Here is a 27282-nt window from a genome sequence, read left to right on the forward strand (position 1 = left end):
GGGGATATCCAGCCTATGCAAGATGCTAGATTCAAAGTCTACCACCAAACCCAAAATCCACCTTTCTGGCTTTTTTCAAGACAGTGTATCTCTGTCCTGGCTGTCCTGGAACTCACTCTGTAGACCAGGCTGGCCTCGAACTCATCAAGGTCCCTTGAAGAGCACATGTGTAAGTCATCTTCCCTATCGTTCAGGCCAGGTCTCCTAGGCCAGGAGGACTTCGGAGGTAGCCAAGGTGCTCAGACCTGGGGGGCGGGGCCAAAGTCTGGAGGCCGTTGGGCGCACGCGGTAGTTCACGTGCAGCCACTTCCGGGAGTTAGCTCGCGGTGGCCCCAGCCTGGGTCCAGGCAGCCTTTGAGGCGTGCTCGACTCTTCCAAGTGGTCGCGATGGCTTCGCGGTATGACAGGGCAATCACCGTGTTCTCCCCGGACGGACACCTTTTCCAGGTGGAGTATGCCCAGGAAGCGGTGAAGAAAGGCTCCACCGCGGTAAGCTGCTCCCGGCCGCCGCCGCTCCAACCCCGGGCCCTCCAACCCCGGGCCCTCCAACCCCGGGCCCTCCAACCCCGGGCCCTCCAACCCCGGGCCCTCCAACCCCGGGCCCTCCAACCCCGGGCCCTCCAACCCCGGGCCCCCCAGCCCCAGTCCCCGACCCGGCGGGAGAGCCTCGTCCTTCCCTGCAGCAGATGCAGCTTCGGGTTGGCGGTGGAGGTCACACGGTACAGTTCAGCCCTTTCTCTCCTGCAGCGGCCCCTGTTTAAGTAGAAGCCCAGGTTTGAAGTCACTGATAAAGACACCGAGAACGTTCTGCCTCGGTGCTCAGGGCCCCCTGCCTCAGGAACCCACTGACCCAGGGTGAAGTTAATAGTTCTTTCATGTTGGAAGCCGTTGTTTAATAATGATAAAAATTAAAGCCTGTCCAGGCCTATCCCCCCATCCCATCCCAAAACAAATCGAATACGGTATGTTAACGAGAGGAACAGTCGGAAATGCTAATCCAAAGGGCTCCATTAGGTTGTCTCAAATGTCAGCCTCAGCATTTGGCATTCTTTCAATGTTCCCAACCCCCAAAGTCCTCACTTTTGTACTACTCTGTGCTTGTGTACGTGTGTGTGTGTGTGTGTGTGTGTGTGTGTGTGTGTGTGTTTTCAAGAAAGACTGGAAATTTCGTGAGATTCTACCCTGTTTTAGACTATGGATCCACATAACCCAAATGTTTTAAATACTCAGGGCAGCTGTAATACTGCGGCCAAATCGTAACTGAGTTGAATAACCATCGTAATTTATGAAAATTTTAAAGGATGAAAGTGCCCCGGTCACCAACGATCTGTCACCCCAGCCTTCTGAGTCCTAGTCTGTGAATGCAGGATATTATCTTCTTAAAAAAAAAAAAAACTCTCAAATTTCATGAGTATTTTCGCTGTGTGTTTTGGAAATTGAGACAGTAGCTATGAAAACACACAGAACATCTCTCAGACTACAAGTGTCTGCTTTCTTTCACTTCTGTATCAACTTGATAATGGAAAGAAGTTAATTCACTTTCATGGTTAATCTATCAAATGTAAAGTGGCAAAAATAATTACAAAGAAGATGATTTTTTTAAGTATTTTTCTATTTAAACGGGCCCACTAGTTAAGCTCTGTTAGAACTGTAAGTTTAAGGAAAGCCTGGTGTAGTCTAAACCAAAAGGGTACCATTTTGATAAAAACAAAAAGTTATATAGTCCCCAGCATGGTGTGTAGCATATGGTTAGAAAATAATGCCCAAGTTTTAGAGCCTTAGATAAAGGGAGTAATGGGAGAAGATGGGGGTGTAATAAGAAACCACATTGGCTCATTTAAAATGTTTTAAGAATGCTATAGAACTGATTGATAGTTCCTTTGTAATGAGCTGTAAAAGGCTAAGGGCATAAAAATACCTGTAGTGGGCATTTTTAAAGATACAGTGGAAGGCTGAGATTCTTACCTCAGGATTCTGAAATTACATTTGCATCTTTTTATGGAGCTATTCATTGTGTTTCCTAGTGGGTGCTATGACCTTTTACCCAGGATAAAACTGCATTTGTTTATTAAAATAAGCTGTTAAATATTGTGTCTGTAAACAGCAGATATGATGAGTTTCAAGTAAGCTGGACTGATCAGTTTTGGCCACTATGTAGACATGATATTACTTAGCAATATAAAAATTATATGGGCCATAATTAGAGAGCACAGGCTCTGCTTCCTGCTTGATAATTGTCTAACAGTGTGAAATGGGGCCAGAGGCTCCTCTCTTTTTGGTTAGGTTTCCTTTCCTATGAAGACAAATGTGTTTGAATGGTATTTTGGAAAGGTACCACCATCTTGAGAGAAGATGTGAATCACAGCGTTGTCATGAAAAAATAAGATTCATTCTCATTCCTCCTCTTATCCTTTCCCTGACCCCAAATTCTTACTGGGGCTCTGGTTTCACTTATCAAATCCCAGCACTGTAGTCTTAACTTTCTACTTCTTTAATTAAGGTGTCAATTCTTGGTTTCACTAATGAATACTTCTGCCACTATACAGGGAAGAAAGGAAACACACACACACACACACACACACACACACACACACACACACACACACACACACACTTGGGTTTTCAAGACAAAGTTTTTCTGTGTAGCCCTGGCTGTCCTGAAACTTGCTCTGTAGACAAGGCTGGACTCAGACTCAGAGATCTGCCTGCCTCGGCAGCCCAAGTGCTGGATTTAAAAGCGTGCACCACCACTGCCTGTAGTTTGCTTTTCTTTAATGTTGATTTGTGTCTTTTATTTCTTGGCATTGGAAATCAAACCCAGGGCCATGCACGTTACATACGTGCTGTACCATTGAGCAGTACTCTCCACCCTTACTTATCTTTTAAGAATCTTCATACTTAGGCTGAGAAATAGCTCACTGGGTAGAATGCTTGCTGTGTAAGCACAAGGACCAGAGTTCAGTCTAGAACCTGTGTCTAGATAAAACACGAAGTGGTGGCACATGTTTGTCATCAGAGTGGAAGCAGGAAGGTCCCTTGGGCTCATTGGCCAGTCAACCTAGCCTAATCTGATGGGAAGCTGCCCTGTGAGTGCTAGGAACCAAACTTGAAGTCTCCACAAGGGCAACAATAAGTGTTTTTAACTACTGAGCCATTTCTTTTCTTTCTTTTTTCTTTTCCGGAGCTGAGGACCGAACCCAGGGCCTTGCGCTTGCTAGGCAAGCACTCTACCAGTGAGCTAAATCCCCAACCCCCTGAGCCATTTCTTTAGTCTACAGTTTCTTTATTTCTTTGTCCTTTTGAAATTATTATTTAAGATGTGTTTGTTTTATTTCTGTGTATGACTGTGTGTGTCTTCATAAGTTTATGTGCACCATGTGTGTGCTGGTGCCCTCAGAGGCCAGAGAGGGCATAAGATCTTCTGGAACTGGAGTTACAGGCAGTTGTGAGCTGCCTGATGTGGGTGCTGGAACCAAACCTGAGTCCTCTTTGAGCGTAATAAGTGCTCTTGACTACTTAGTCATCTCTCCAGGCCCCAGTAGAGTTTTGTTGTTGATATGGGTTTTTTTACTAGTAAAGTAAACATAAAAATAACTCCTGCTTCATAGGCTTGATGTTTGTTGAAAGAAGTAATACAAAGATGTAATTCACATAAACTAATAAGTTGTATCCATTATTATTTATGATTCTTTTCTTTTTGATTCAGTTTTGTCTGTGGTCCTTCCAGCATGTCAATTTTTAAGACTTAGAAATGCTAACCTGGACTGTAGGATTTCACTATGGAAGTGATAGACTCGATCCCTGTTCTCAAAGAATTTACCCTCTTGCAAGAAATTAAGAAGATTAAGAAAATAGTCCAGATGGGAATGTTGGCACATGTCTGTAAATCCAACACTCAGGAAGCAAGAGCCGGAAGACTGCAGGTTCCGGGCCAGACTGGGCTGTGTAGGGAGACCCTGTGTAAAAAGGAAAGTCCTCACAGGGCCTGAAGGAGTGTAGTAGTAGAGAAGGTACGAGATGTGACAGACACTGCGATTGTAAGGGAAACCCTCCTGAGAAAGCGCAGTTAAGAAACCATCGGAAAAGGGAAGGCGGCCAGGTGGAGAGGTGGAGGGTGAAAGGAGGAGAATTTTAGACGGAGGAGATCCTGTGTGGGAAGACCAGGCACACCAGACAGCTCTGTTACACAGAGGGAACACATTCAGAACTGCTGAGGAAAAGAAAAGGAAGAGATGAAGCTAGAAGCCAAGGCCAAACCACAGAGTACCTTTAAGCTATTACAATGAGAATGTGCTTGATCCTGAAGGATCCTCAAAGGGTTTTGATGTGACTATTTTCACTTTTTAGGTTATTGCTATTTTCTTCTCAATACACAGTATATGTGTCCACTCTACTCTTGGTCATGGGACTCAGTCCACCACTAGAGATACTGGTAACTTTTCTCCTCTGGGGCAGCTGACAGGATATGAGTCCCAAGATGCTTGTGGCTGTGTTTGTTTCCATCGAGAGGATGCCTGTCTGCTTCAGAACAAAGGACAGGTCTTACGCACAGGGTAAGTGTTACAGATCCTGGATCTTTTTGCCCTGGGTCTCCTCTCCATGCTGTCCTGGTTTGCTTAGTGAGGAACTGCTCCTACCCATACAGAGTAGGAAGTGAAAGAATACTGACTTTTGGCCAGGAGGTGGCGCACACCTTTAATCCCAGCACTCGGGGCCAGAGGCAGTGGATCTCTGTGAGTCTGAGGCCAGCCTGCTGTACACAGTGAGTTCCAGGACAGCCAGGGCTACACAGAGAAACCCTGTCTCAAAAAACAACAAAAAAGAATGGTGACTGAGATACACCCCCCGCCCATTCCTTCCTTTCTCCTTCCCTCTCTTCTTCCTCTTCCTCCCTTCCCCTCTCCTTTCTGCACTCTTTCCAAAGATTTCTCAGGCAACATTGTGAGCATCAGATTGAATGAAATCATAACTAGAATCAAAGAGAACAGTTACATGTCTGTGATAATAGTATAAACAAAAGGTGTTACTAGTGTTTACTACGGTTGGAACAAAAATGGTAAAACAGACTCCAGAGAAACATGTCATGATTATGTCTTTGGTGTTGGCCAGGGAAGAGGAAGATCTAAGATGGAGCCTCTGTTTCTGAGTTCAGCTGCAGTTTTCTTTAAGGACGTGGAACACGAATTTTGAGTGGGACTATAACCAATGTGGTGAGATTGAGGCGTTTCTGAAATTGCCTGTAATCCTCACCTCTGTTTAATGGCCCCTTGGATGGATGATGCTAATGACTTACTTCTAGACTAGACAGAAGTGATGGAATGCCACTCCAGAGGCCAAGTAACTCCTCTTACCCATCTTTGCTTGCTCTCTCTTGCTTTCTGTTGCTCACTGTAAGGGAGCCCATTTGCCATGTTGTGAGTGGCCACACAGAGGCCTGAGCAAGTGCATTCAGAGAAGCAGCTGTTCCAATACGGGACAGAGTATGGTGGCACCTGAGCAGGAGGATGGGAGTTCATGGCCAGCCTAGGCTACATGGAAAGGCCTTGTGTCAAGAAACAAAATCTGCCAGACATGGTGGCACACACCTCTAATCCCAGCACTTGGGAGGTAAAGGCAGTCGGATCTCTGTGAGTTCGAGGCCAGCCTGGTCTACAAAGTGAGTTCCAGGACAGCTAGGGATACATAGAGAAACATGTCTCAAAAAACAAAAGTAAAAACCAAAAAAAACCAAAAAACCCAAATAAAATGTAATACACAACCAATGTACATGTCTGAAGCTCACAAGAGTGATCTTCGCTGGAGATCATAGTAATTTTGAGGTAGAATCTTTCTGTCCTATTCCTAAAACTTCTGTTGAAGTTGGGCTAAACAAGTACCTCTGTTTCAAAAGGAGCCTTAGTCTATGACCTGGGCTGGCCTGGAACTTGTGGCATCATCCTTCTTCTGCCTCCTGATGTTGGTTCTGCAGGTGGAGGCCAAAGAGAATACCCAGAACTGAACCTTGAACTTTGTAGAAACTACCTTGCTCAGACTCCAGTGGAAGAAGAGCAGGAATAGTAACAAGGTTTCTGGAGACAACATTTAGCTTTTAATAGTTTGGAAAGCAAAAATGTGGGGTTAAATGGAATCATCTTTTAAGATTTTATTTAATATGAGAAACTTTAATATATTGGTGAGAAAAAGCCTGTAGATAATGTTGAGGTTTATTTAAGTGCATTTTCAAATTTTTCTTTTGTAGTATTTAAATATACAATGTATAAAGGAAATCATACAATGTTCTATATGCTTATTGCCCATCCTCAACAATTACAAACATTTTATCATTTTTTTCTCCTCCAGTTCTGGGAATTGAACCCAGGGCATCCTCTACCACTGAAGTACATCCCTAGCCCTGTTTCACCTTTCTATCCACTTCCCCCTCTTGACAATGGAGTGATTGGGTTTTCGTTGTTGTTGTGGTGGTGGTGGTGGTGGTGGTGGTGGTGGTGGTGGTGGTGGTGGTGGTGTGTGTGCATGTGTGTCTGTTTATAGTGGGCAGCTTTACTGTGGGTTAAACTGAGAGGCTGTGCACTAGGCATGCACTGTCCACCCCTCAGCTGTGTTGTCTCGTACTGTAGTAGTGGCTTTCTTCACTGTCACCACTGTTGTCATTGTCCTGCGTCCCCTTCTCCAGGCACAGACGTAGGTATTCCAAACTGGCCTTGAGCTGTCTATGTAGCTGAAGATGACCATGACATTTTGATTATCCTGCCTCTGCCTTCCTAGTGCTAGGATTATAGGTAGGTACCACTATGTATGTAAATTTATATGAAATTTTATTGCTCTTATATAGTCATACTTCCACAGTTAGGGAACTGAACACTTCCAATTCCACAACAATCCCTCATGTAACCACTTTCTTATTCCCTGCCTCTATTCTCACATACAGCCTAGTCCTGTCTTCTCTACCTGACACACTAGCTGTCCTCCATATGTAACATTTCATCGATTTAGAAATGCCTATTCAGGCACACACTGTAGCCTTTTTTTTTTTTCCAAAGATATTTGTTATGTATACAAGTATTCTACCTGCATGTATGCGGGCAGGCCAGAAGAGGGCACCAGATCTAACTACAGATGGTTGTGAGCCACCATGTGGTTGCTGGGAATTGAACTCAGGACCTCTAGGAGAATAGCCACTGCTCTTAACCTCTGAGTCATCTCTCCAGCCCCCACACTGTAGTCTTAATCCTTAAGATCTGCCTTATGCCTTGAGGGTCATCCTTGCTTCCCACATGTTGCTGTTTTACTACTAACATTCCCTGGTTGAGAACCTTTTAACTATTCTCCTGTTGAAGAACATTTGGGCTATATCTAGTTTCCCATCATTATGAATAAAGGTGTCCTGAGTATTCTTACTCATTTTTGTGTGAATGTAGATTTTTTATTTTTCTGGTATAAGTCCCTAAGTATGTAATTGCAGGATTATAAGATTTTCCTTATAATGGATAGTTCATCAGAAGATCACATGTTAGCTGTACCATGTTACATTCCCACTAGCACTGTCTAGGTGGCCCAGTTTCTCTGCCTCCTAGCAAGCATTGGATGCTTTTATTATTTTGCTGCTAAGTGTATAAGATACCTCAGTGTGGTCTTAATTGATGGAGTACATTCGCATTAATTGCTGATAACATCAGAGCATACTTCCATTTGCTTTTATTTGACATCTGTATTGTCTTGCATAAAATGTATCAGGTCTGTGGCCTGTCTTCTAATGATGGGTTTTTTTTAAATGTTAGATTTGAAAGTTCATTATGTGTTCTAAGTACTAGTCAAACACTTTCCCCCACCCTACAGCTTGTATATTCATCCTCTTTACATATATTTTATAGCACAGATTATGTTATCTCATGTTTATTGTGAGGATGAGTTTTCTGTCTTTTCTTGTGTCTACATAGGCAATTAAAATTTTTTAAAATTGTACTCTTATTTTTTTAAATTTTTTAGTTTATGGTTAATTTTTTAAATTGCTTTTTAAACATTTCTATAAATGTCTTTTACTTTCTTCTTAGATTAACCATGAGATTTTTCTTATTTTTTTAAAACGCTTGCTATTGCTAGCAATTTTATTGTTTCCTTCCTAAGTATTAGTATCTGCTTCTTGCTTATTTTTCATTTTTAGCTAATTTAAATATTTGTATCTCTTTTTTCTGTACTTTTAGTTTTTTGAGACAGAGTCTCCCAGGCTGCCTTCAGATTCATTCTGCAGCCACAGATGACCTTAACTTTGTTTCTCCCACCTCTCAAGTGTTGAGATCCTAGGAATGTGTCATCACATCCAGTGTTAATTTTTTTTTTGCTTTTTAGCTTAAAAAAGCCTAACCCTAACTCTAACTCCTAACCCCCAACCCTAACCCTAACTTTGAAAGTTACACAGGATTTAGCAAGATGTAAAACCGATCAAAGACAATGTCTGTATGGAACACAGACTCTAGGTTCCAAGCGGCACAGTGGATTATAGGAAGGACTGCCCAAGCCCAGGGACCAATATCTGCATCCTGATCCATGAAGAGGGGGCAGCATTAGTGACCCAGCCTTACAAAGGTCTCCTTAGGAGAAACAATAGCATTAGAAGTCAGCCTCAGGCTGGAGAGATGGCTCAGAGGTTAAGAGCACCGGCTGTTCTTCCAAAGGTCCTGAGTTCAATTCCCAGTAACCACATGGTGGCTCATAACCATCTATGATGAGATCTGGTGATAAATAAATGAGATATTTATTATGTATACATGCAGGCAGAACACTGTATACATAATAAATAAATAAATCTTTAAGAAAAAAAAAAGAAGTCAGCCTCCTGAGGGATGCCAAGAAGTTTGACCAGTACCTTTCACGAGACCTCAGATTCACAAAGGACTACCCAGAGTAAGAACAGCCTTCACCACTTGACCCTGAAGGACCACATATGACCCCCACTGATGGGACAAGCATCTGTGACTTGACCATCCAGGAACGTAACCAGTATCTGGGATCCTAGAAATAAATGCTGAAAGAGTTGAGGTTTCAACTTCCAATCAGGCAGTATTGATTAGATTTTGTTTTATATGTTTAGGTGTTTGGCCTGCATTTGTATCTATGCTCACAGAGGTCAGAATAAGGCACCCTAAGAGTCTTAATTTTAAGAGAGTACCAGACACTGAGCCTGGTGTTCTGAACAGAAGGCTAGTAGAGAAAGACAGTACTTCAGCCATACTACAGCCTAGTCCCTCTTGAACATTTCAGAAAGAAGAGCAGTGATCAAAAAACAAAAACAAACAAACAAAAACCTGGGCTCGAGAGATGGCTCAGTGGTTAAGAGTACTGGCTCTTCTTCCAGAGGACCCTGGTTTGAATCCTAGAACTCACAAAGTAGATCACAACCACTTATAACTCCAGTTCCAGGAGATTCAATCCCCTTTTTCTGGCCTCCATGGGCATCAGGGATACATGTTGTGCATAGACATACATCCAGGCAAAACCCAGACACAAAAACAAAAATACCTTTTAAGAAATCCGAATAGTAAACTAGTCTCTAACTCAAAAACATGAAACACCAAGGCATAATATTTCCCTCAAAAATTATTATCTCAGCCGGGCGGTGGTGGCGCACGCCTTTAATCCCAGCACTCGGGAGGCAGAGCCAGGTGGATCTTTGTGAGTTCGAGGCCAGCCTGGGCTACTGAGTGAGTTCCAGGAAAGGCGCAAAGCTGCATAGAGAGACCCTGTCTCGAAAAACCAAAAAGAAAAAAAAAAAAAAAATTATTATCTCAGTAAAGTCCTCAAATGAGAGTGAACAAGATGAAATCCCCAACAAAGAACTCAAAAGAATGATTATAGTTGAGGAAATTAGAGAGTGCACAAACTCCTAAATGAGTTTAAGAAAACACAAGCAACTGGAGAAAATAAGGAAGTCAAAATAGGATATAAAGGTAGAATTCAATAAAGAGAAATAGTGAAAAGAATTACAACTTAAAATACTGCAAGCGAAATAATCAAAAGTTTGTTACAATCCATGGAATCCTCACCGATAGAATGGATTAAGGTAGGACAAAATATCTGGGCATAAAGGCAATGTAGAGAAACGTGAATGCTCAGACAATGACAAAGCTAATAGGAAGGCATGTACAGAGCATTGTAGATCTATGTGTTAGGGTTTCTTGTGCTGCGAAGGAATGTCATGAACATGTCAGCTCTTAGAGAGGAAAACATTTAACTGGGGCTGGTACAAGGGTCAGAGGTTTAGCCCATCATCATCATGGTGGGAAGCATGGCAGCACTCAGGCAGACATGGTGCTGGAGAAGGAGCTGAGAGTTCTATATCTGGATCAGCAGGCAACAGGGAGAGAGGGAGATCCACTGGGCTTGGCTTGAGCTTCTGAAACCTCAGAGCCCACCCTTAGTGACACATTTCCTCCAACAAGGCCACATATCCTAATCCTTTCAAATAATGGCACTCCCTAGGAGCCTATGGGGACCATTTTCACTCAGATCACCACACTTTGAGACACTAAAAATGTCAGATAACTCCCTACTTCATATTATAGTCAAATGTACAGAAGAAAACAGGATATTTGGAAGCTACAAGAGAGAAACAAGTCACGCAGTAAAGCAAATCTGTCATAAAAACATCATATTTTTCAATAGAAACTTTAAAAGTGAAGGAATTCTTAGAAAAATATATTTCAAGTTCTGAAAGACAACAGTTACCAACACAGACAACCATACATGGTAAGACTGTTGGTCGGTCGTAACTGAAGGAGAAGGAAAACTTAGCATAATAAACTTACCATAAAACAGGTCAAAGAAATTTGTCGAGTGGCGGCGGCGGCGGTGGTGGCGCACGCCTTTAATCCCAGCACTCAGGAGGCAGAGCCAGGAGGATCTCTGTGAGTTCGAGGCCAGCCTGGTCTACAGAGTGAGATCTAGGACAGGCACCAAAACTACACAAAGAAACCCTGTCTCGAAAAAAAAAAAAACAAAAACAAAAAAGAAAAGGAAAAGAAATTTGTGACTACTATACTAGCTCTAAAGGGATTCTTGAAGGAATCCTTTCAACTAAAGAAAAAAATTACATCCATGAGGCAAAGGGAAGACTAAACTATACAAGAACACAACATAAGCAAATAAAGACTAAGAAAACACAAAACTCTGGAATTAGCAGCACATTTTAATAATAAGTCACTATTAGTGGTCCCAATTTCCCAGTCGAAAGACACAAACTAGAAGATTGAATTGAAAAACAGGATCTAGCCAGATGTTGTGGTGCACACTTAATCGTAGCACTCAGAAAACAAAGTCAGGAGCGTCTCTGTGAGCTCAAGAAGACTGCTCTGGTCTACATAGTTCCAGGCCAGACAGCAAGGCCTATGTAGTAAGATCCTCTCAAAAAAGAAAGTAACAATAACAACAAACAAAAACACCAACACACACACACATACACAACAAAAAATTAAAACTACAGAATCTAATTGTTGCCTCTAAGAAATGCGCCTTATCATCAAAAAACATATACAACCTCTCATTGAAAACAATGGGAAAAAAGTATTCCAAGAAATGGAACTCAGAAACAAACTTGTGTCTAATATCTCACAAAATAGATTTAAAACAAAAACTTTTAAAAGTGGTTAAGGGAACAGTTTATCACCCAGAGAACGTTATACATTTGAACATATATGAACCAAACACAGGTACACTCAGTTTCATAAAACAAATACTACCAATATAGTACTCAACACCAATAAAATAATAGTGGGCAACATTAGTTAACCCATCCTCACCAATAAATCATCCTGACAAAAACTGAAGAGAAGCATCAGTTAAATGATACCATAGATCCCAGAGACTTCACAGACGTCCATAGACTATTCCATCTGAACACTGCAGACTACATATTCTCATTAGCCTGTTCAATCTCTCTAAAACAGGTCATATAACAGGAGGCAAAGAAGTCTTAAAAATACTGGGAAATTATGATCAATTTTGAACGCTATCTGACCACAATGGGAAAAAGAGTAAATAACAATAGAAACTTCAGTATGGACAGACTTGTAGAGATTGAACAACATACTCCTTAATGATGAGTGTGTCATAGAAGGAATCGAAAAGGAAATTAAATTCTGAGAAGCAAGTGAAAATGAAAACAACATACCATGACGTAGGAGAAGCAGTGAGTGATTTTAAGAGTTTATAGCTACAAATGTCTATATTGAAAAGTCAGATCTAGGTCTGTGGTGGCCACAATCACCCAGGAGCCGCTGGCTCCACCCAGGCCTGAATGGTGATGGACACAGATGGTGTCCCCCACCTCCCCAGACTTTTGGGGTGCCATGCAATCAGGTACCATACCAAGTACTGCCCACTGTCTCTGGGCTGGGCATGGGAGAGAGGAAAGGCAACAGCTCCATGCCATGCCTTGGGCCCCTGGGCAGTATTCAACTAAGCACCTCCTGTGACCCAACCAAGAGCCCTGGTGCTGGGTGGTTGGGCACCATTGTGGTGAGAGAGTTCTGGGTGGGGAGGTGGGAGAGAGAGAGAGGTGGAATGGTTTGTGGGCTGGGGAGAGGGGTGGATCCAGAGAGGTGGGGGGTGGTGAGGAACAGGCTAACATGAATGCCCAGCTAACATCATGAATGAACAGGCTAACATCACCCAAATCAGGGAGATGCCCGGGCCTGGGCTATGACCAAGGTCTTGATCTGGGGTCTTAGAGCAGCTGAGAGGGCCTGAGTTGGTGTCTGTGGCTCCTGTCATGGGGAGGGGGTCGCTGTGCAGGGGCCCATAGTGGGGCCACATTGGTGTCCAAGGGCCGCACTGGGACCATGCCAGTCTGGGTGGCCTGCATGGCCACTGTGGCCATGGTGATAACCTAGCCTGGGCTGCTGCCAAGGACTATGCTGGGTCCGTGGTTTTGCTGCAGCCGGGGTCTGTATTGATGTTCCTGGCCCATGTTGCCACCAAGGCCCATGTGGATGCCTAGGGTCTGGGCCACAACCTGTGACCATGTTATTGTCCGAAGGCTGTGCCACTGCTGGTGCCAGGTGGATTTGGGTGGCAGTGCTGCCACCTGAAGCCATGGAGACTTCATGTCTGAATCTGTAGCCCTGTGGAGGCCGTGGTCAGGGGTGGTATCTGTGGCTCCAGTTATCACCGAGGGCTCTGTGGATGCCTGGGGTCTGGCCAGCCACCTGGGACCATATTGATGCCTGGGGGCCATTCTGCTGCTGGCCCGTGCTGATCTGAGTGCCCTGTGCTGCCACTGGAGCCATGGTGGCATCTGGGCCCCAAGCTGTCACAAGGGCCCTGTCTGAGTCTATGGAACTGCTGCAGCTGGGGTCTCTGGTGATGTCCATGGTTGCTGTTAGCCCGGGGGTGGGGAGTGGAGGAGGTTCGTTGGAACCATGTTGTGCTGAGCCAGCCCTGCCCTTCACTGGCCCTGGGATGGCTGGTCCTGCTGGTCTCTGGATATTGCAGCAGGCAAGCTGGCCGTACCCCTCAGTGGAGAGCTCAAACCCCACCCCCACCCCTTACCCCCCACCCCCAGATTTGGGAAAGATGACCTCACCCCTCACCATAGGCATGCACCTCACCTAGGAAGCACACTGGAGCTGACCCTGTGGTGAGGGACAGAGGTGAGCCATCCCTGAAGGTAGGAGAGCAGGAGAGCTGACCCCACACACCCAGTCAGCTATGTGGTGACCTGTGGTAGGTGAGAGAGCAGACCCTGGGGTCACAAGAGCAGGAGAGCTGACCCTGACCCTCACCAGCTGCAGTCAGGAGAAAGCAGCCTCTGCTTCCTGTCTGGGCAGCACACTAGAGCTGGCCCTGTGGTCAGGGACACAGGGGAGCCATCCCTGAGGGCGTGAGAGCAGGAGAGCTGACCCTGCCCCCATTCATATGACCTCTTACAGCAATTGGGAGAGAGGGCCCTGCACCTTTCCTGGCTCTGGCGGTATGAGTGAAGGGAACCTGGGTCTGAGGGCCCAAGGGCCCCACTTCTTGCTGTAGGCTGCATTGGGTGAGCTAGGAGGCAGTGCTGGAGAGCTCCTCAGGTAGTGACGATGAGGGAAAGCTAGTGAGCTGACCAACCCAGCCATCACCCAGGCCCAGATCCAGGGCTGTGATTGGCCCATCCCAACACCACCGGATCTATGAACTGTTGGAGTATGTGAAGGGGACGAACCTACAGATCCAAAACAGCAGGATCCCCATGACACAGGACAACAGGGTATCCAAGAGGAGCCCCAGGGAGAGCCCATGATTGGTGGCATAGCAGAAACCAGAGACCTCCAGCCACACCAGTGACTCATAGCAGAACACTTACAAGTAAGCATGTATGGACAAAGGGTGAGGTGTGTGGCTCGAGGGGCCATACTGCAGCGTCCACAAGGAGAATCTTACTTGTTTTTGTTCTTGTTTGGATCGATTTTTGGTTTTTCTTTTAAGTTTGGTTTTGTTTTAGGGAGAGGTTGCAAGGGCAGAAGGCAGATGTGAGGGAACAGGGATATAAGTGGGATCGAATGCATGATGTGAAGTCCACAAAGAATCAATAAAAGCTAAAAAAAGATATAAAATAAAGGGAAGATAACATTCTTATAGTTGGTGGCTTGTGAAGTTAAGTTTTATAAACTATAAAATTCAAGTGACATAAAGCTGGAAAATGAAAGGATGATTTTCTTAGTTCAGTATGCAAGGAAACATTTTTTTCTCAGAAATTAGAGGAGAAATGTAATATATTCCATATGTTTTGCTACAGAAAAGCAATATTGACTTAGCAAATTAATAAACACCTTTATATAGCTTATATAGTTTCTGTTTTTATATGAACTTAAAAAATGAATAAATTAATGATGAATCTTAGAGCCTTGGAAGAAACCCAAACTCAATAGAGATAAATAATTAAGCTGGACATGGTGGCACACGCCTTTAATCTTAGCACCAGGGAGGCAGAGGCAGGAGATCCCTGAGTTCAAGGCCAGCCTGGTCTACAGAGTGAGTTTTAGGACAGCCAGGGATACACAGAGAAACCCTGTCTTGAAAAAGTGGTGAAAAAATTTAAGACCAGAGCAGAAATTTATGAAATATAAAAAAATGTAGATTCTTTCAGTTAGTTTGGCTAAAGATTTGTACATAACTGAAAAGATAGACATTGTGTACAAATCTTTAGCCAAACTAACCTAAAGAATGAAAGAGGTCGCTGGGCGGTGGTGGCCACGCCTTTAATCCCAGCACTCGGGAGGCAGAGCCAGGCGGATCTCTGTGAGTTCAAGGCCAGCCTGGGCTACCAAGTGAGTTCCAGGAAAGGCGCAAAGCTACACAGAGAAACCCTGTCTTGAAAAATCAAAAAGAAAAAAAAAAAAGAATGAAAGAGGTCTGGGATGTAACTGCTAAAGTGCCTGCCTAGGTTGATGAGTCCCTGAGTTTGATTGTCAGCATCACACAAACCAGGAATGGTAGTATACTCCCATAGTACAGCCCTTGAGAGAGAGAGAGAGAGAGAGAGAGAGAGAGAGAGAGAGAGAGAGAGAGAGAGAGAGAGAGAGAAGTTACGATCATCCTCAGCTACAAGTAGTGATGTCAGAAGTTACGATCATCCTCAGCTTCTACATAGTGATGTCGAGACTGACATGGACAACACAAGACCTTTTAAGTGAAGAAACAGGATGTGTTACTTACTTTTCTGTTGCTCTATAAACTACTATGACCAAGGCAACATGTGGAATAAAGTGCTCATTTTCGCTTACAGTTCCAGAGAGATCTGAGTCCATCAAAGGAGGGAGGCAGAACAACATATGGCAGGCATGGTAGTAGGAAGCTTAGAGCACAGACCTTCAAACCACAGCACGAAGCAAAATGGATGAACGAGAAGTGAGACCAGGTTATAAACCCTCAGAGCCCCTCCCAGGGACACACTTCCCCTACCAAGGCTGTGACTTCTAAACTTCTCCTAACAGTGCTGCCAACTGGAGACCCTGTGTTCAAATAGCCAAGCCTTTAGGGAGCATTCTTCATTCGACTCACAGAAGGGGGTGAGGTATGGAGAGTATGTTCAGTGTACATTAAATACTTGTATGCAAATATCCAAATTAATAAGACTGGAGATAAAAAGACATGCCAGTGAAATTCAGAAAATCACTAGGACTATTAAAGATGTAATATCAAATTAGATTAGAAAAGTAGTTGTATATAACTTACCAAAATTAAGCCATGATGATATAGACAATATAACCAGATCTATAATATGACAAGATTGAAACATTAATAAAAAATTCTCTTAACTGAAAAAAGTTCAGGCCTAGATGGATTCACTGCTGAATTCTAGACCATTAAAGACAAACTAACATTACTGTTTCTCAAGCTGTTTCATAAATTAGAAAAGAAAGGAATGCTTCCAAACTCTACTTACAAAGCCAGTACTACTGAGATGACAGAAAGGAAAATTAGAGACCAATCTCTCTGATGAAGAAAGATACAGAATTTCTTCATAAAAGACTTGTAAACTCAATCCACAAACACATCAAAAAGTTCATTCATCATGGTCACATTGACTTAATCAGGAGATTCTGGGATGGTTCAGTATGAACAAAGCAATAAATGTGATAGGAGATAAATAGACTCCCATCCAAGTACTAACCAAGACTGACTCTGTTTAACTTCTGAAATCGGATAGATTTGGTTGAGCACATTCATTGTGAACTGTGTGAGCTATACTAATGGCCAGCTTGTTAAGACATTCTCACTGATGCAGGAGTGGCACAAATGGCATGGGAGGAACCAACCACATTCTGATTGGATCCACTGCCTGCTCCACGTGATGAGCCCATATGTGGCACTGTTATCTGGGCCAAGAACCTGTGACTAGTGAGGTCCTAGGTCCTAGGGGAGAACCTACTGCTGTTAACAAAACAATTGTTAAATGGGCATATTATCAAAAAAACTCCTAGTGGCTTATTGTTGTACCCATAGATTAGTGCATCTCTCAACCCCAGAAGGAAAAGCTTCTTTTGCTAGTGCATGGTGATTAACACAGATATCCACAACTAGCCCAGGTGCAGAAAAATTAGATACTGTGGAATGCTCAGCCCTAAATGTGACTTCTGTATCACATACCCTCCTCACAAAGATCAGGAATTGGTTGTGGAAGAGGGGGAGGAAAGATTCTAAGAGCCAGAGGTGGTTGATGACTTCAAGTAAATAATGTTTTCTGGACATAACAGGGCAGTTGTACATATGAACTCAACAATGGTTATGATAGCATGAACAAGACCTATGTAAGCTCAAGCAGACAAAATCCCAGCATGCAGAGGGGAGATGAGCACAAAGCCCCACTCTTAGCTGTGTGGTGATTGGAGGTGATAACTTCTAGGAAAAGGAAAGTCAGTTTTATTTAAGGATGTGGCCCCTGATAGGTCAACCATGCTCCAGAAGGGTGGCCAGACACCCAAGAGTATATGAGCAAATTGGACTAAAATGGGTTGAAAGGGGAAGACAGAAAGTGGGTGGGTAGGGAAGCAGAGTGGATCAAGAATGAGTTGGAAGCAGAGGGATGAATATGAACAAAATGCACTTTTTATAATTCTCAAAGAACACATACAAAAGTGAGCAAAATAGAAAAAAATAAATGGACTCAAGAAAAATCACATGATTGTTTTTTTCAGTAGATGCAGAGAAGACTTTTAACAAAATCCAGTATCTCTTGGTGATAAAAGCCTTGAGGAGACTAGAATAGAAGGAACTTATCTGAACATGAGAAAGACTGTGTGTGTGTGTGTGTGTGTGTGTGTGTGTGTGTGAAACCTGGAGCCAGAATCACAGTACATGGGGAACAACTCAAATCAGGGACAAGACAAATGTCTCTACTTTCTCTACTTTTATGCAATATAGTGCTTCAGATCTTACCTAGGGTGGTAAGATAAGAATAAAATAAGGGAGACAAACAGGAAAAGAAGTCAAAGTAACCTTATTTGCAGATGACCCGATTTTATACTTGAGACCCTAAAGTTTCCACGAGAAAATTCTTAAGCTGATGAACACATTCAGCCAAGTGGCAGAGTAGAAAATTAGCATTTAAAAGTCAGCCTTTCTGTGTACCAATAACAAATAACCTGAGAAAAAATCTGGGAAACAACCCCATGTATAGTTGCCTTAAAAGGGGGCAGGGGTGTGTCATATGAACTCAGGAGGAAGAGGCAGAGGCAGGTTTCTTGAGTTTGAGACTAGGCTGGTCTGCATAGAGTTTGAGATGAGTTAGGGCTGTGTAGTGAAACTCTTTCTCAAATAAATAATAAACGAAACCCTTTAGAATAGACCAAGGAATAAGACCTCTACAGAAGAAACAAAAAAGACACTTAAAACTCTTAAGCTTGTGGATTGGAAGAATTAATATAGTGGAAATGGTTAGCCACTATCAAAATTCCAACATTCTTCACAGAAATAGGGAAAAAAAGTTTCATGGAAGCATATTCAGAGACCCATACCCAAACATTAGGTGGAGCTCGAGGAGCATGAAGCAAGAGGGGAGGAAGGATTGTAGGAGCCAGAGTGTTGAGAACACCAGAACATGACCCACATAATCAACTAAGCAGAGCTCATAGGGGCTCACAGAGACTGAAGGGACAGTCATGGAGCCTGCATGAGTGTGCACATATTATGATTGTTTAACTTTGGTTTTTTGTGGGACTCCTAACAGTGGGAGTTGGGGGTATCTCTGACTCTTTTTTTTTAATTATTATTATTTTTTTTTCATGACAGGGTTTCTCTGTGTAGTTTTGGTGGCTGTCCTGGAACTCACTTTTTAGACCAGGCTGGCCTGGATCTCACAGAGATCTGCCTGCCTCTGCCTCCCGAGTGCTGGGATTAAAGACATGCTCCACCACCACCCGGCTGTATCTCGGACTGCTCTTGGGACCCTTTTTGTCCTACTAGGTTGCCTCGTCCAGCCTTGATATGAGGGTTTGTGCCTAGTCTTATTGAATTTTGTTATGCAGTATGCAGTTGCTATCCCTGGGAAATGGAGGAGCAGTGGATCCAGGGGAGAGGGGAAGTGGGTTGGTGGGTGGGAATTGGGAGAAGTGGAAGGAGGGGAAACTGCAGTCTAGATGTACTGTATGAGAGAAGAATAAATAAAAAGAAAAAAAAGTCTTAAAATTTGTATGGAAGCACAAATGCCTTGCCCTTGTTCCTTGTACCTGACTTAAGCAGCTTAAGAAAGGAAGGGGTTCTTCTGGCTCACAGTCCGGGGGACAGTCTGTCATGGTGGCGAAGTCACATTGGCAGGAGCTAGAAGCAGCTGAGCACACTGCATCCACATTCCAGGGGCAGAGAACAGGCCTGTGGGGTGACTCTGTAGGCAAAGGTGCTTCCTGCCAAGCCTGATAACCTGATTTCAACCCCCAGGAACCACAGCGTGGTAGGAGAGAACTCAGTCACGAAAGTTGTCTCGTGATCTCCACATGTATACATGGCATTGGCATGAGCATGCCCCCCTCACATAAACTAAATAAAAATATGTTAAAAAAAAAAAAAAGCTGGGCAGTGGTGGTGCACACTTTTAATCCCAGCACTTAGGAGGCAGAGGCAGGTGGATATCACTGAATTCAAGGCCAACCTGTTCTTCATATCGAGTTCCAGGACAGCCAGGACTGTTACACAGAGAAACCCTGTTTTGAAAAACAAAAACAAAAATAAAAAACAAACAAACAAAAACCTAATCAGAGAGCAGTGAATGCCTGTGCTCAGTTTATTTTCTTCTTTTTGTTCAGTCAGGAACCCAGCCCGTAAGAATAGTGCCACCCACATTTATGTTGGGGTCTTCCTATCTCATTTAGTTTAATCTACATAATCCTTCCCAGGCATGCCTATAGACATATTTCCTGTGTGATTTTAATGCCTGTCAAGATGACAATATTAATGATTACAGATACTAATTCAGTTTGTTAATGTTTCACCTTTAGGATATTATCAGCTCCCAAAGGCCCTGTCTTCTAATACATGGGATCTGCATTTCAATATAGGTATTGGGGCACAGCAAGCCCCTAATTTTTGGGCCTCTAAATTTGAGCTACATGGGAAAGCTTTTGTGGTATTTTATCTGCTGAACTTTGTTTTGTCATTGAGGTTTGAACCCAGGGCCTTTACTTGTTGGGCAAGTGCTGTATCACTGAACTACTCCCTCAGTCCCATACCTTGACGTAATCATATTTTAAACTAACAAGTAGAGAATATTTTTAAGAGAGTTCTTGCCTCTTGTGTCTGTGCTGTCTGTGTAGTGTATGCACACCAGTGTGAAGGTGTGTGTGCCTGTACCTGTGTATGTGGAGATCAGAGGAGAATGTCAGGCACCTTATTACACTGCTTTCTACCTTGTCTTGAGAGAGGGTCTCTCACTGAACCAGACACCTGCCCTTTCAGCTAGGCTGCTGGCAAGGCAGCTGTTGCTGGGATCTACCTTTCTCTGTCTACCAGGGGCTATGGCCACTTGCAGACATGCCTGGCCTTTCACGTGGATGCTGTCTTCATTCTCATTCAGCAGGTGTCTTACTTAAAGGGTTGTCTCCCAGGCCTGGGCCTTTGTCCATTAATAGATGCCTCCATCAGTATTGTCCTGCTAGTACTGATTTGCTTGGATTATCGGCATCTTCTGTCATTCTCCCTCAAGTTGTATATTTAGGTATCATTTTCACATGTTTGGGGGAGATTAAGACCCTTACATAGATTCACCACTGATTGTATTTTCTTTGTAATTTCCACCTATTTGTCTTACTTTCCTTGAGGCTGGGGACTAGGCATCCAGTCAGCCAGTGTCTGTGCATCTCATTTCCTGGATGGCTCCTTTTTCATTTTATCAAGTGTTTAAGAGAAATGCTTTAACTGTTTGTCCTGTATTAGAATAATTGCTCAGTTTTAATTTTAAATTTACTTTCTAAAAATGGCTTTACAGGTTGGAATTCGAGGAACTAATATAGTTGTGCTTGGGGTGGAAAAAAAATCAGTGGCCAAGCTTCAGGATGAAAGAACTGTGAGGAAAATATGTGCCCTTGATGACCATGTCTGCATGGCTTTTGCAGGTATGCACAGACGTCCAGTGGTGTGGACGGGATTGTAATGTAGTGAGCTGGATAACACAGCTGTCCTACTGCCCGTTTTGCTCGGTTTACACAATGTATGCATTCATTCCCTGTTTCTGTCCAAATAGTGTCATGGATATTTAAAAGGCCACAGCTCTGTCAACTGGGACTTCTTATTGTCTTAGTTAGGGTTTCTATTGCTGTGAAGAGACACCATCACCACGGCAACAGGGAAACATTTAGTTGAGGGGGCTCACTTACAATTGCAGAGGTATAGTCCATTATCATCATAGTGAGACATTGGCTGCATGCAGGCAGACATGGTGCTGGAGGAGCTGAGAGTTCTACATATTGATCCGCAGGAAGCAGAAGCAACTTGTGCCACACTGGGTGAAACTTGAGCAAAGGAGACATCAAAGGCCACCCCCACGGTGACACACTTCCTCCAACAAGGCCACTCCTACTCCAACAAGGCCACACCTCCTAATAGTACACTCCATATGGGGGCCATTTTCTTTCAAACCACCACACTTATAATGATCTTTGATAATAAAGCACAAATGTAAAGATAGATTTCTCCTTACTTATAACTTATAGAACTTAAAATTCATAGAATTTATAGAATTTTTAAAGATTCTATTTACTTGTTTTTATTTGTATTATATGTATATGTATGTGGGTTTCTGCATGTAAGTGCAGGTCCCTGCAGAGGCCAGAAGAGGTTGTCAGCTTCCCTGCAGCTGGAGTTGTGAGCTGTCTGACATGGGTGTAGGTAACTGAATTTGGTGTTGTGCAAGAGGAGTATGACCTCTTAATTGGTGAGCCATCTCTTCAGCCCCAGTTTGGGAAAAAGGGGGAGGGAGAGAGGAAGGGATGCATTTGTGTATGCTGGGCTACAGATTAGCCTCTTACATGCTAAGTCTCATCTTCTTAAACTGTGGGTGTGTTACATTTGTTTAACTCTGTGAAGCTGTGTTACTTTGCCTGTCTAAAACACCTGATCATCTAATAAAGAACTGGACGGCCAATAGCAAGGCAGGAGAAAGGATAGGCAGGGCTGGCAGGCAGAGAGGATAAATACAAGGAGAAATCTGGGAGGGAAGAAGGGAGTAGCCAGAGAAAGAGGAGGACATCAGGGCCAGCCACCCAGCTACACAACCAGCAATGGAGTAAGAAAGAAAGGTATACAAAAATTGAGAAAGGTACAAGTCCAGAAGCAAAAGCTAGATGGGATAATTTAAAGTTAAGTAAAGCTGGCTAGCAACAAGCCAAGCTAGGGCCAGACATTTATAATTAAGAATAAGACTACATGTGTGATTTATTTGGGAGCTAGGTGACAGGCTCCCCAAAAGAGCCAAAAGGCACATGAAAAACAGAAATTAACTGAGAATAAAACAGATAAGGGTGAGAGCTACCTTTGGAAGTGCTTGCCTGTATTGCATGGGACAGCTCTGCAGACTTGGATGTGAAGACACGTGAACATACATGCATTTGCACTGTGCATGTCACCAGCCACCACCACCATTACACTGAAGCACCTGAGCGTGCATATATATATGCAAGGCTTTTTACACTTGTGGTAGCATACATTATGGAAAAGAAAGACAATATTTTCTACCACCATTCCTCAAAATGTATCACATTAGTGTGCCTTTGAATTGTATGTGTTAGAATGTTTGGTTTTAAAAGTTGTTTGAAAGGTTGAGTTGAGTTTCGTTAAAAAAAAAAGTCATTCAATGAATTTAGTTTAGTTCATGTGGTTTGGATAAGAAGGACCCCCTATAGGCTCATATTTTTGAATGCTTGGTTGTCATGGAGTGTCACTACTTGAGGAGGATTATGAGACGTGGCTTTGTTGGAGGGAATATGCCACTGACAGTAGGTTTTGAGGTTTCAAAAGTGTAGTTGGAAGTGTTTTCTGGTCCTGCCTGGCCCTGTTGGACAAATCTCTCCCTCCTGTGTCTTGTAGCTGCTTGATCCAAGTAAACACACAGAGGCTTATATTAATTATAACTGCTTGACCATTAGCTCAGGCTTATTACTGACTAGCTCTTACACTTAAATTAACCCATAATTCTTATTTATGTTTAGCCACGTGGCTTGATACCTTTTCTCAGTTCTGCCTTGTCATCTTGCTTCCTCTGTGTCTTGCTGGTGACTCCTGACTCAGCCTTCCTCTTCCTGTCTCTTTCCTGGATTTTCTGCCTGGCTATAACCTGACTTGCCATAGGCCAAACAGCTTTATTTATCAACCAGTCAAAGCAACACATATTCACAGCATGGAGAAAGACATCCCACAGCACAAAAGCCCATGCCAGGCCCAGTCTCTCTCTGCCTCTCTCCCTAAGGATCAGGGTATAGCTCTCAGCTACTGCTTCAGCACTTGCCTGCATGATGCCATGCTCCCCATCACCATGATAACTTACTAAACCTCTGAAACTGTAAGCAACTCCTCAGTTAAATGCTTTCTTTTATAAGAGTTGCCTTGATCACAGTGTGTCTTCCCAGCAATAGAACACTGTACTGTCTTAGTTATAGTCAGCACAGAATTTCCAATTATACCTGAAATTACTTTAAATAGATATCTGTCATTTTGTTCTATGTATTTATATGAAATTGCATTCTCAGCATTGATAGTTAGAAAATCAAGGTATCGATCAACTCTGAAAAGGGCTAACATTGCTCTATGGCCCACAGTTATTCAGCCAAGACTTGTTTGCATGAAAATAAACAAAACAGCTATCTCTCATTAGTATGCAGATTTGCTTTATTTTAATAATAAAATTATATGTTTAACAAAGAATTGTTGTCAGTAAAGATTGGTTTGTGTACTTGTTTTATATATCTATATATCTGGGTCATGTAAAAATTTCTCTGGTAAAAAGGTGTGTCATCAGTGGGAAAAGTTTTAAGAAGCCCTATGCCAGGCAAGCACTCTACCATTGAGATACTCATTGTGTATCACTTGTGTGTATCTGCATGTGTGTGTGTGTGTGTGTGTGTGTGTGTGTGTGTGTGTGTGTGCCTGTGTTTGTGCATGCACATGTGTTTGCATGCATGTGGAAGCTCGAGGTTGATATTGGAAATCTCCCTTTATTACTTTTCCATCATATCTTTTTTGCATGCCTTTGATCCCAGCACTCGATAAGCAGAGGCAGGTGGGTCTCTGCAGGCTCAAGGCCAACCTGGTGGTCCACATAGTGAGTTCCAGACCATTCAGGGCTCTGGAATCAGCTTATGTTTGCTTCCTCCAGCACTAGGGTTACAAAGATTCCTACCTGTGACCAGCTTTCATGTGGATGCAGAGAGCTTAACTCAGATCCTTATGCTTGTGATGCAGGTGCTTTGCAGCTGAACCATTTCATGTCCCATAATAATTTGTAAGTTTTATAGATAAAGAGTCATGACGGGTGGTGGTGGTGCACACCTTTAATCCCAGCACTCAGGAGGCCGAGGCAGGTGGATCTCTGTGAGTTTGAGGCCAGCCTGGTCTACAGAGTGAGTTCCAGGACAGCCAGGGTTACACAAAGAAACCCTGTCTCAAAACAAACAAAGGAACAAACAAACAAACAGTCATGAGAAATTGCTAAGAAACAGAGAAGTCTTTTATATTTCCCCAGTTTCCCTCAGTGATACCATCCTTAAACCATCAAGTCTGTATTTGCACCAGCCAGTGTGAAACTGCTGAGATTCCAGCAGCTTTGTATGCATTCATTTACATGTGCATGCAATGCCTAGCAGTAGTGTGTTGTAGGAATGCACCACCTTTAACAGCTGGGCCACTGCAGGGTGTTTGGGCCCCTTCCAGTTTTGTACATTACAGATAAGGTATGGACCTTTGTGTGCATGTGTTTGTGGGAGCAGAGGTCTCATTTCTCTAGAAGAGGTACTTTCAGGAGTTTGGCTGTACTTACTCCACCTATAGATTCGTGCTGTTCCTACTGCATTCAAGACCCAACTCCTCCTTTAACTAATCCTCCTCATGCTAGTCCTTTCCCCTTTTCTAACCTGCCAGCCACTAATCTATCTGTTTCTGTAGTCTGTCATTTTGAATCTTGTATGAATGAAATAGCACGTGGAACCTTTTCAGACGGTCCTTGTTCATTCTGCATCATTCTTCTGCAGTCACCCAAGTTGTCAGGTGTGTCAGGAGCGGCTTTTGCTTTTATTGTTGGGTAGTGCTGCATGGTGTGAACGAGCCACTCTTGTTGTTGGGTAGTGCTGCATGGTGTGAACGAACGAGCCAGTCTTGTTGTTGGGTAGTGCTGCATGGTGTGAACGAACGAGCCAGTCTTGTTGTTGGGTAGTGCTGCATGGGGTGAACGAGCCAGTCTTGTTGTTGGGTAGTGCTGCATGGTGTGAATGAGCCAGTCTTGTTGTTGGGTAGTGCTGTATGGTGTGAACGAGCCAGTCTTGTTGTTGGGTAGTGCTGCATGGTGTGAACGAGCCAGTCTTGTTGTTGGGTAGTGCTGTATGGTGTGAACGAGCCAGTCTTGTTGTTGGGTAGTGCTGTATGGTGTGAACGAGCCAGTCTTGTTGTTGGGTAGTGCTGCATGGTGTGAACGAGCCAGTCTTGTTGTTGGGTAGTGCTGCATGGTGTGAACGAGCCAGTCTTGTTGTTGGGTAGTGCTGCATGGTGTGAACGAGCCTCTATGTTAACAGGTTGTCTACTTATCTTTGGACCCTCCTAGTTTTTGCTTTTTATAGATAAATGTGAACGTTTGGGGTAGGTTTCTATGGGAATGTGGGGTTTCATTTCTTTGGAATAAAAACAGTAGAGTTGCTGGGTTGTGTGGTAATATAGCTTTAGTGTCGAAACACTGCCAAATTGTAGAAGTGGCTGTATTGTTTTACATTCCCACCATCACTATGTGAATGATTCAGTTTTCCTGCATACACAGTAGCATTTGATTTTGTTGCAATTTTTTGACCATTCTTTTAAGTCTGCAGTGATTTCTGACTGTGGATTGAACTTATGTTTCCTCAGGACTGATGATACTGAATATATTTTTCCATGCATATTTGCCTTTCTACACCGAATAAAACATGTTCCTGCACTCTGCATGGCTTGACACCTTAACCTGACTAAAGGGACCAAGGGAATGAAGAAAGGACAGAGACATACATGGGGTTGGTGTGCTGTGTGCTGTGAGAGAGCCACACTAACCACTGTAGCCTGGAACCTCAACACAGTTGTTATGGTGGCACAGGGGGAGGAATCGGCTGCTCTCAGTAGGAGGTGTCTATAGCAGAACAGTCTCCAGCTGTAAACATATGGAGGAAGCTGCATTTGCTAGTCTTTGCATACACTAGCCTATTGTTCCTAAACAATCCCACCTGCCCATACTGGCAACATTTATATTTGGACCAGAGGAAGGCTTTGCCATCACTCTGAGCCTGACTTTGGAGGAAGGCTATGCCAATATCCATGGGTCTGAGGCATTGATCCTTGACATAGCCATGCAATACACATTCATTCAGGACTCCCATTTTCTCTATATATATTCACCCAAGGCATCCAATTCCCAACAACATGTCTCATCATTTTTTTGGCTCAGTTTCTAATTTTTTTTTAAACAGGGATTTTATATTGACACTTAAAATACTCATTCAGCAAAGAACCTTTATCCTGTTGTGCCTTGTAATGGTCACAAATCAATTCTTGACAAATCTAAAAGATTGAAATCATATTTAATATCTTTTCTGCTTAAAATGGAATGAAATCAAAAATCAATAGCTGAAGGCAAACTTAAAATGCATAAATATATATCAATTAAACAATGTAGTTCTAAACTGCCATGGAGAAGACAAACAAACAAGTAAAGAGCCACCATAAGTGAAATTGGTAAACATCTTGAGGGAACTAAGGATGAGCATCGACAGCATCAAAACGTATGGGATGTATTTAAAACAGTGCTAAGAGGGAATTGGAGTAAACACTGACTCTTTTTATGAACAGCTCCTGTATACTGCAAATGCAGAACAGAGTAAACCCAAAGCCACCGTCACACCTGAGATAAACAGAACAGAGAGATAATAGAAAATTAAAACAAAAAGTGATTTTTGAAAAGGTGAACAAAATTAAGAAACTAAATAAAACTATTTCTCGATTAAAATGAGAAATGAAAATGGGTCATTGCTTCTCCTTGCACAGAATCCAAAGGGTTTAAGAGAATATATGTACCATTAAGTGCCAACAAAATTC

The 27282-nt window shown here is 43.1% G+C and overlaps 1 protein-coding gene across 1 annotated transcript in view; it reads left to right on the forward strand.

Annotated features, from left to right (window-relative positions):
- Positions 1–342: 342 nt before the first annotated feature.
- Positions 343–27282, forward strand: part of Psma8 (proteasome 20S subunit alpha 8) — a 49102-nt gene continuing 22162 nt past the window's right edge. Inside the window, exons 1-2 of the mRNA XM_052741414.1 lie at positions 343–489; positions 20951–21077. Of these exons, the coding sequence (XP_052597374.1) occupies positions 388–489; positions 20951–21077 (229 nt within the window). The 5' untranslated portion in view covers positions 343–387. The remainder of the gene's footprint in view (positions 490–20950; positions 21078–27282) is intronic.

The sequence above is a fragment of the Peromyscus californicus genome, unplaced genomic scaffold (genome assembly GCF_007827085.1).
Source record: "Peromyscus californicus insignis strain IS unplaced genomic scaffold, ASM782708v3 Scaffold_17__1_contigs__length_78620276, whole genome shotgun sequence".
Taxonomy (NCBI): Eukaryota; Metazoa; Chordata; class Mammalia; order Rodentia; family Cricetidae; genus Peromyscus; species Peromyscus californicus.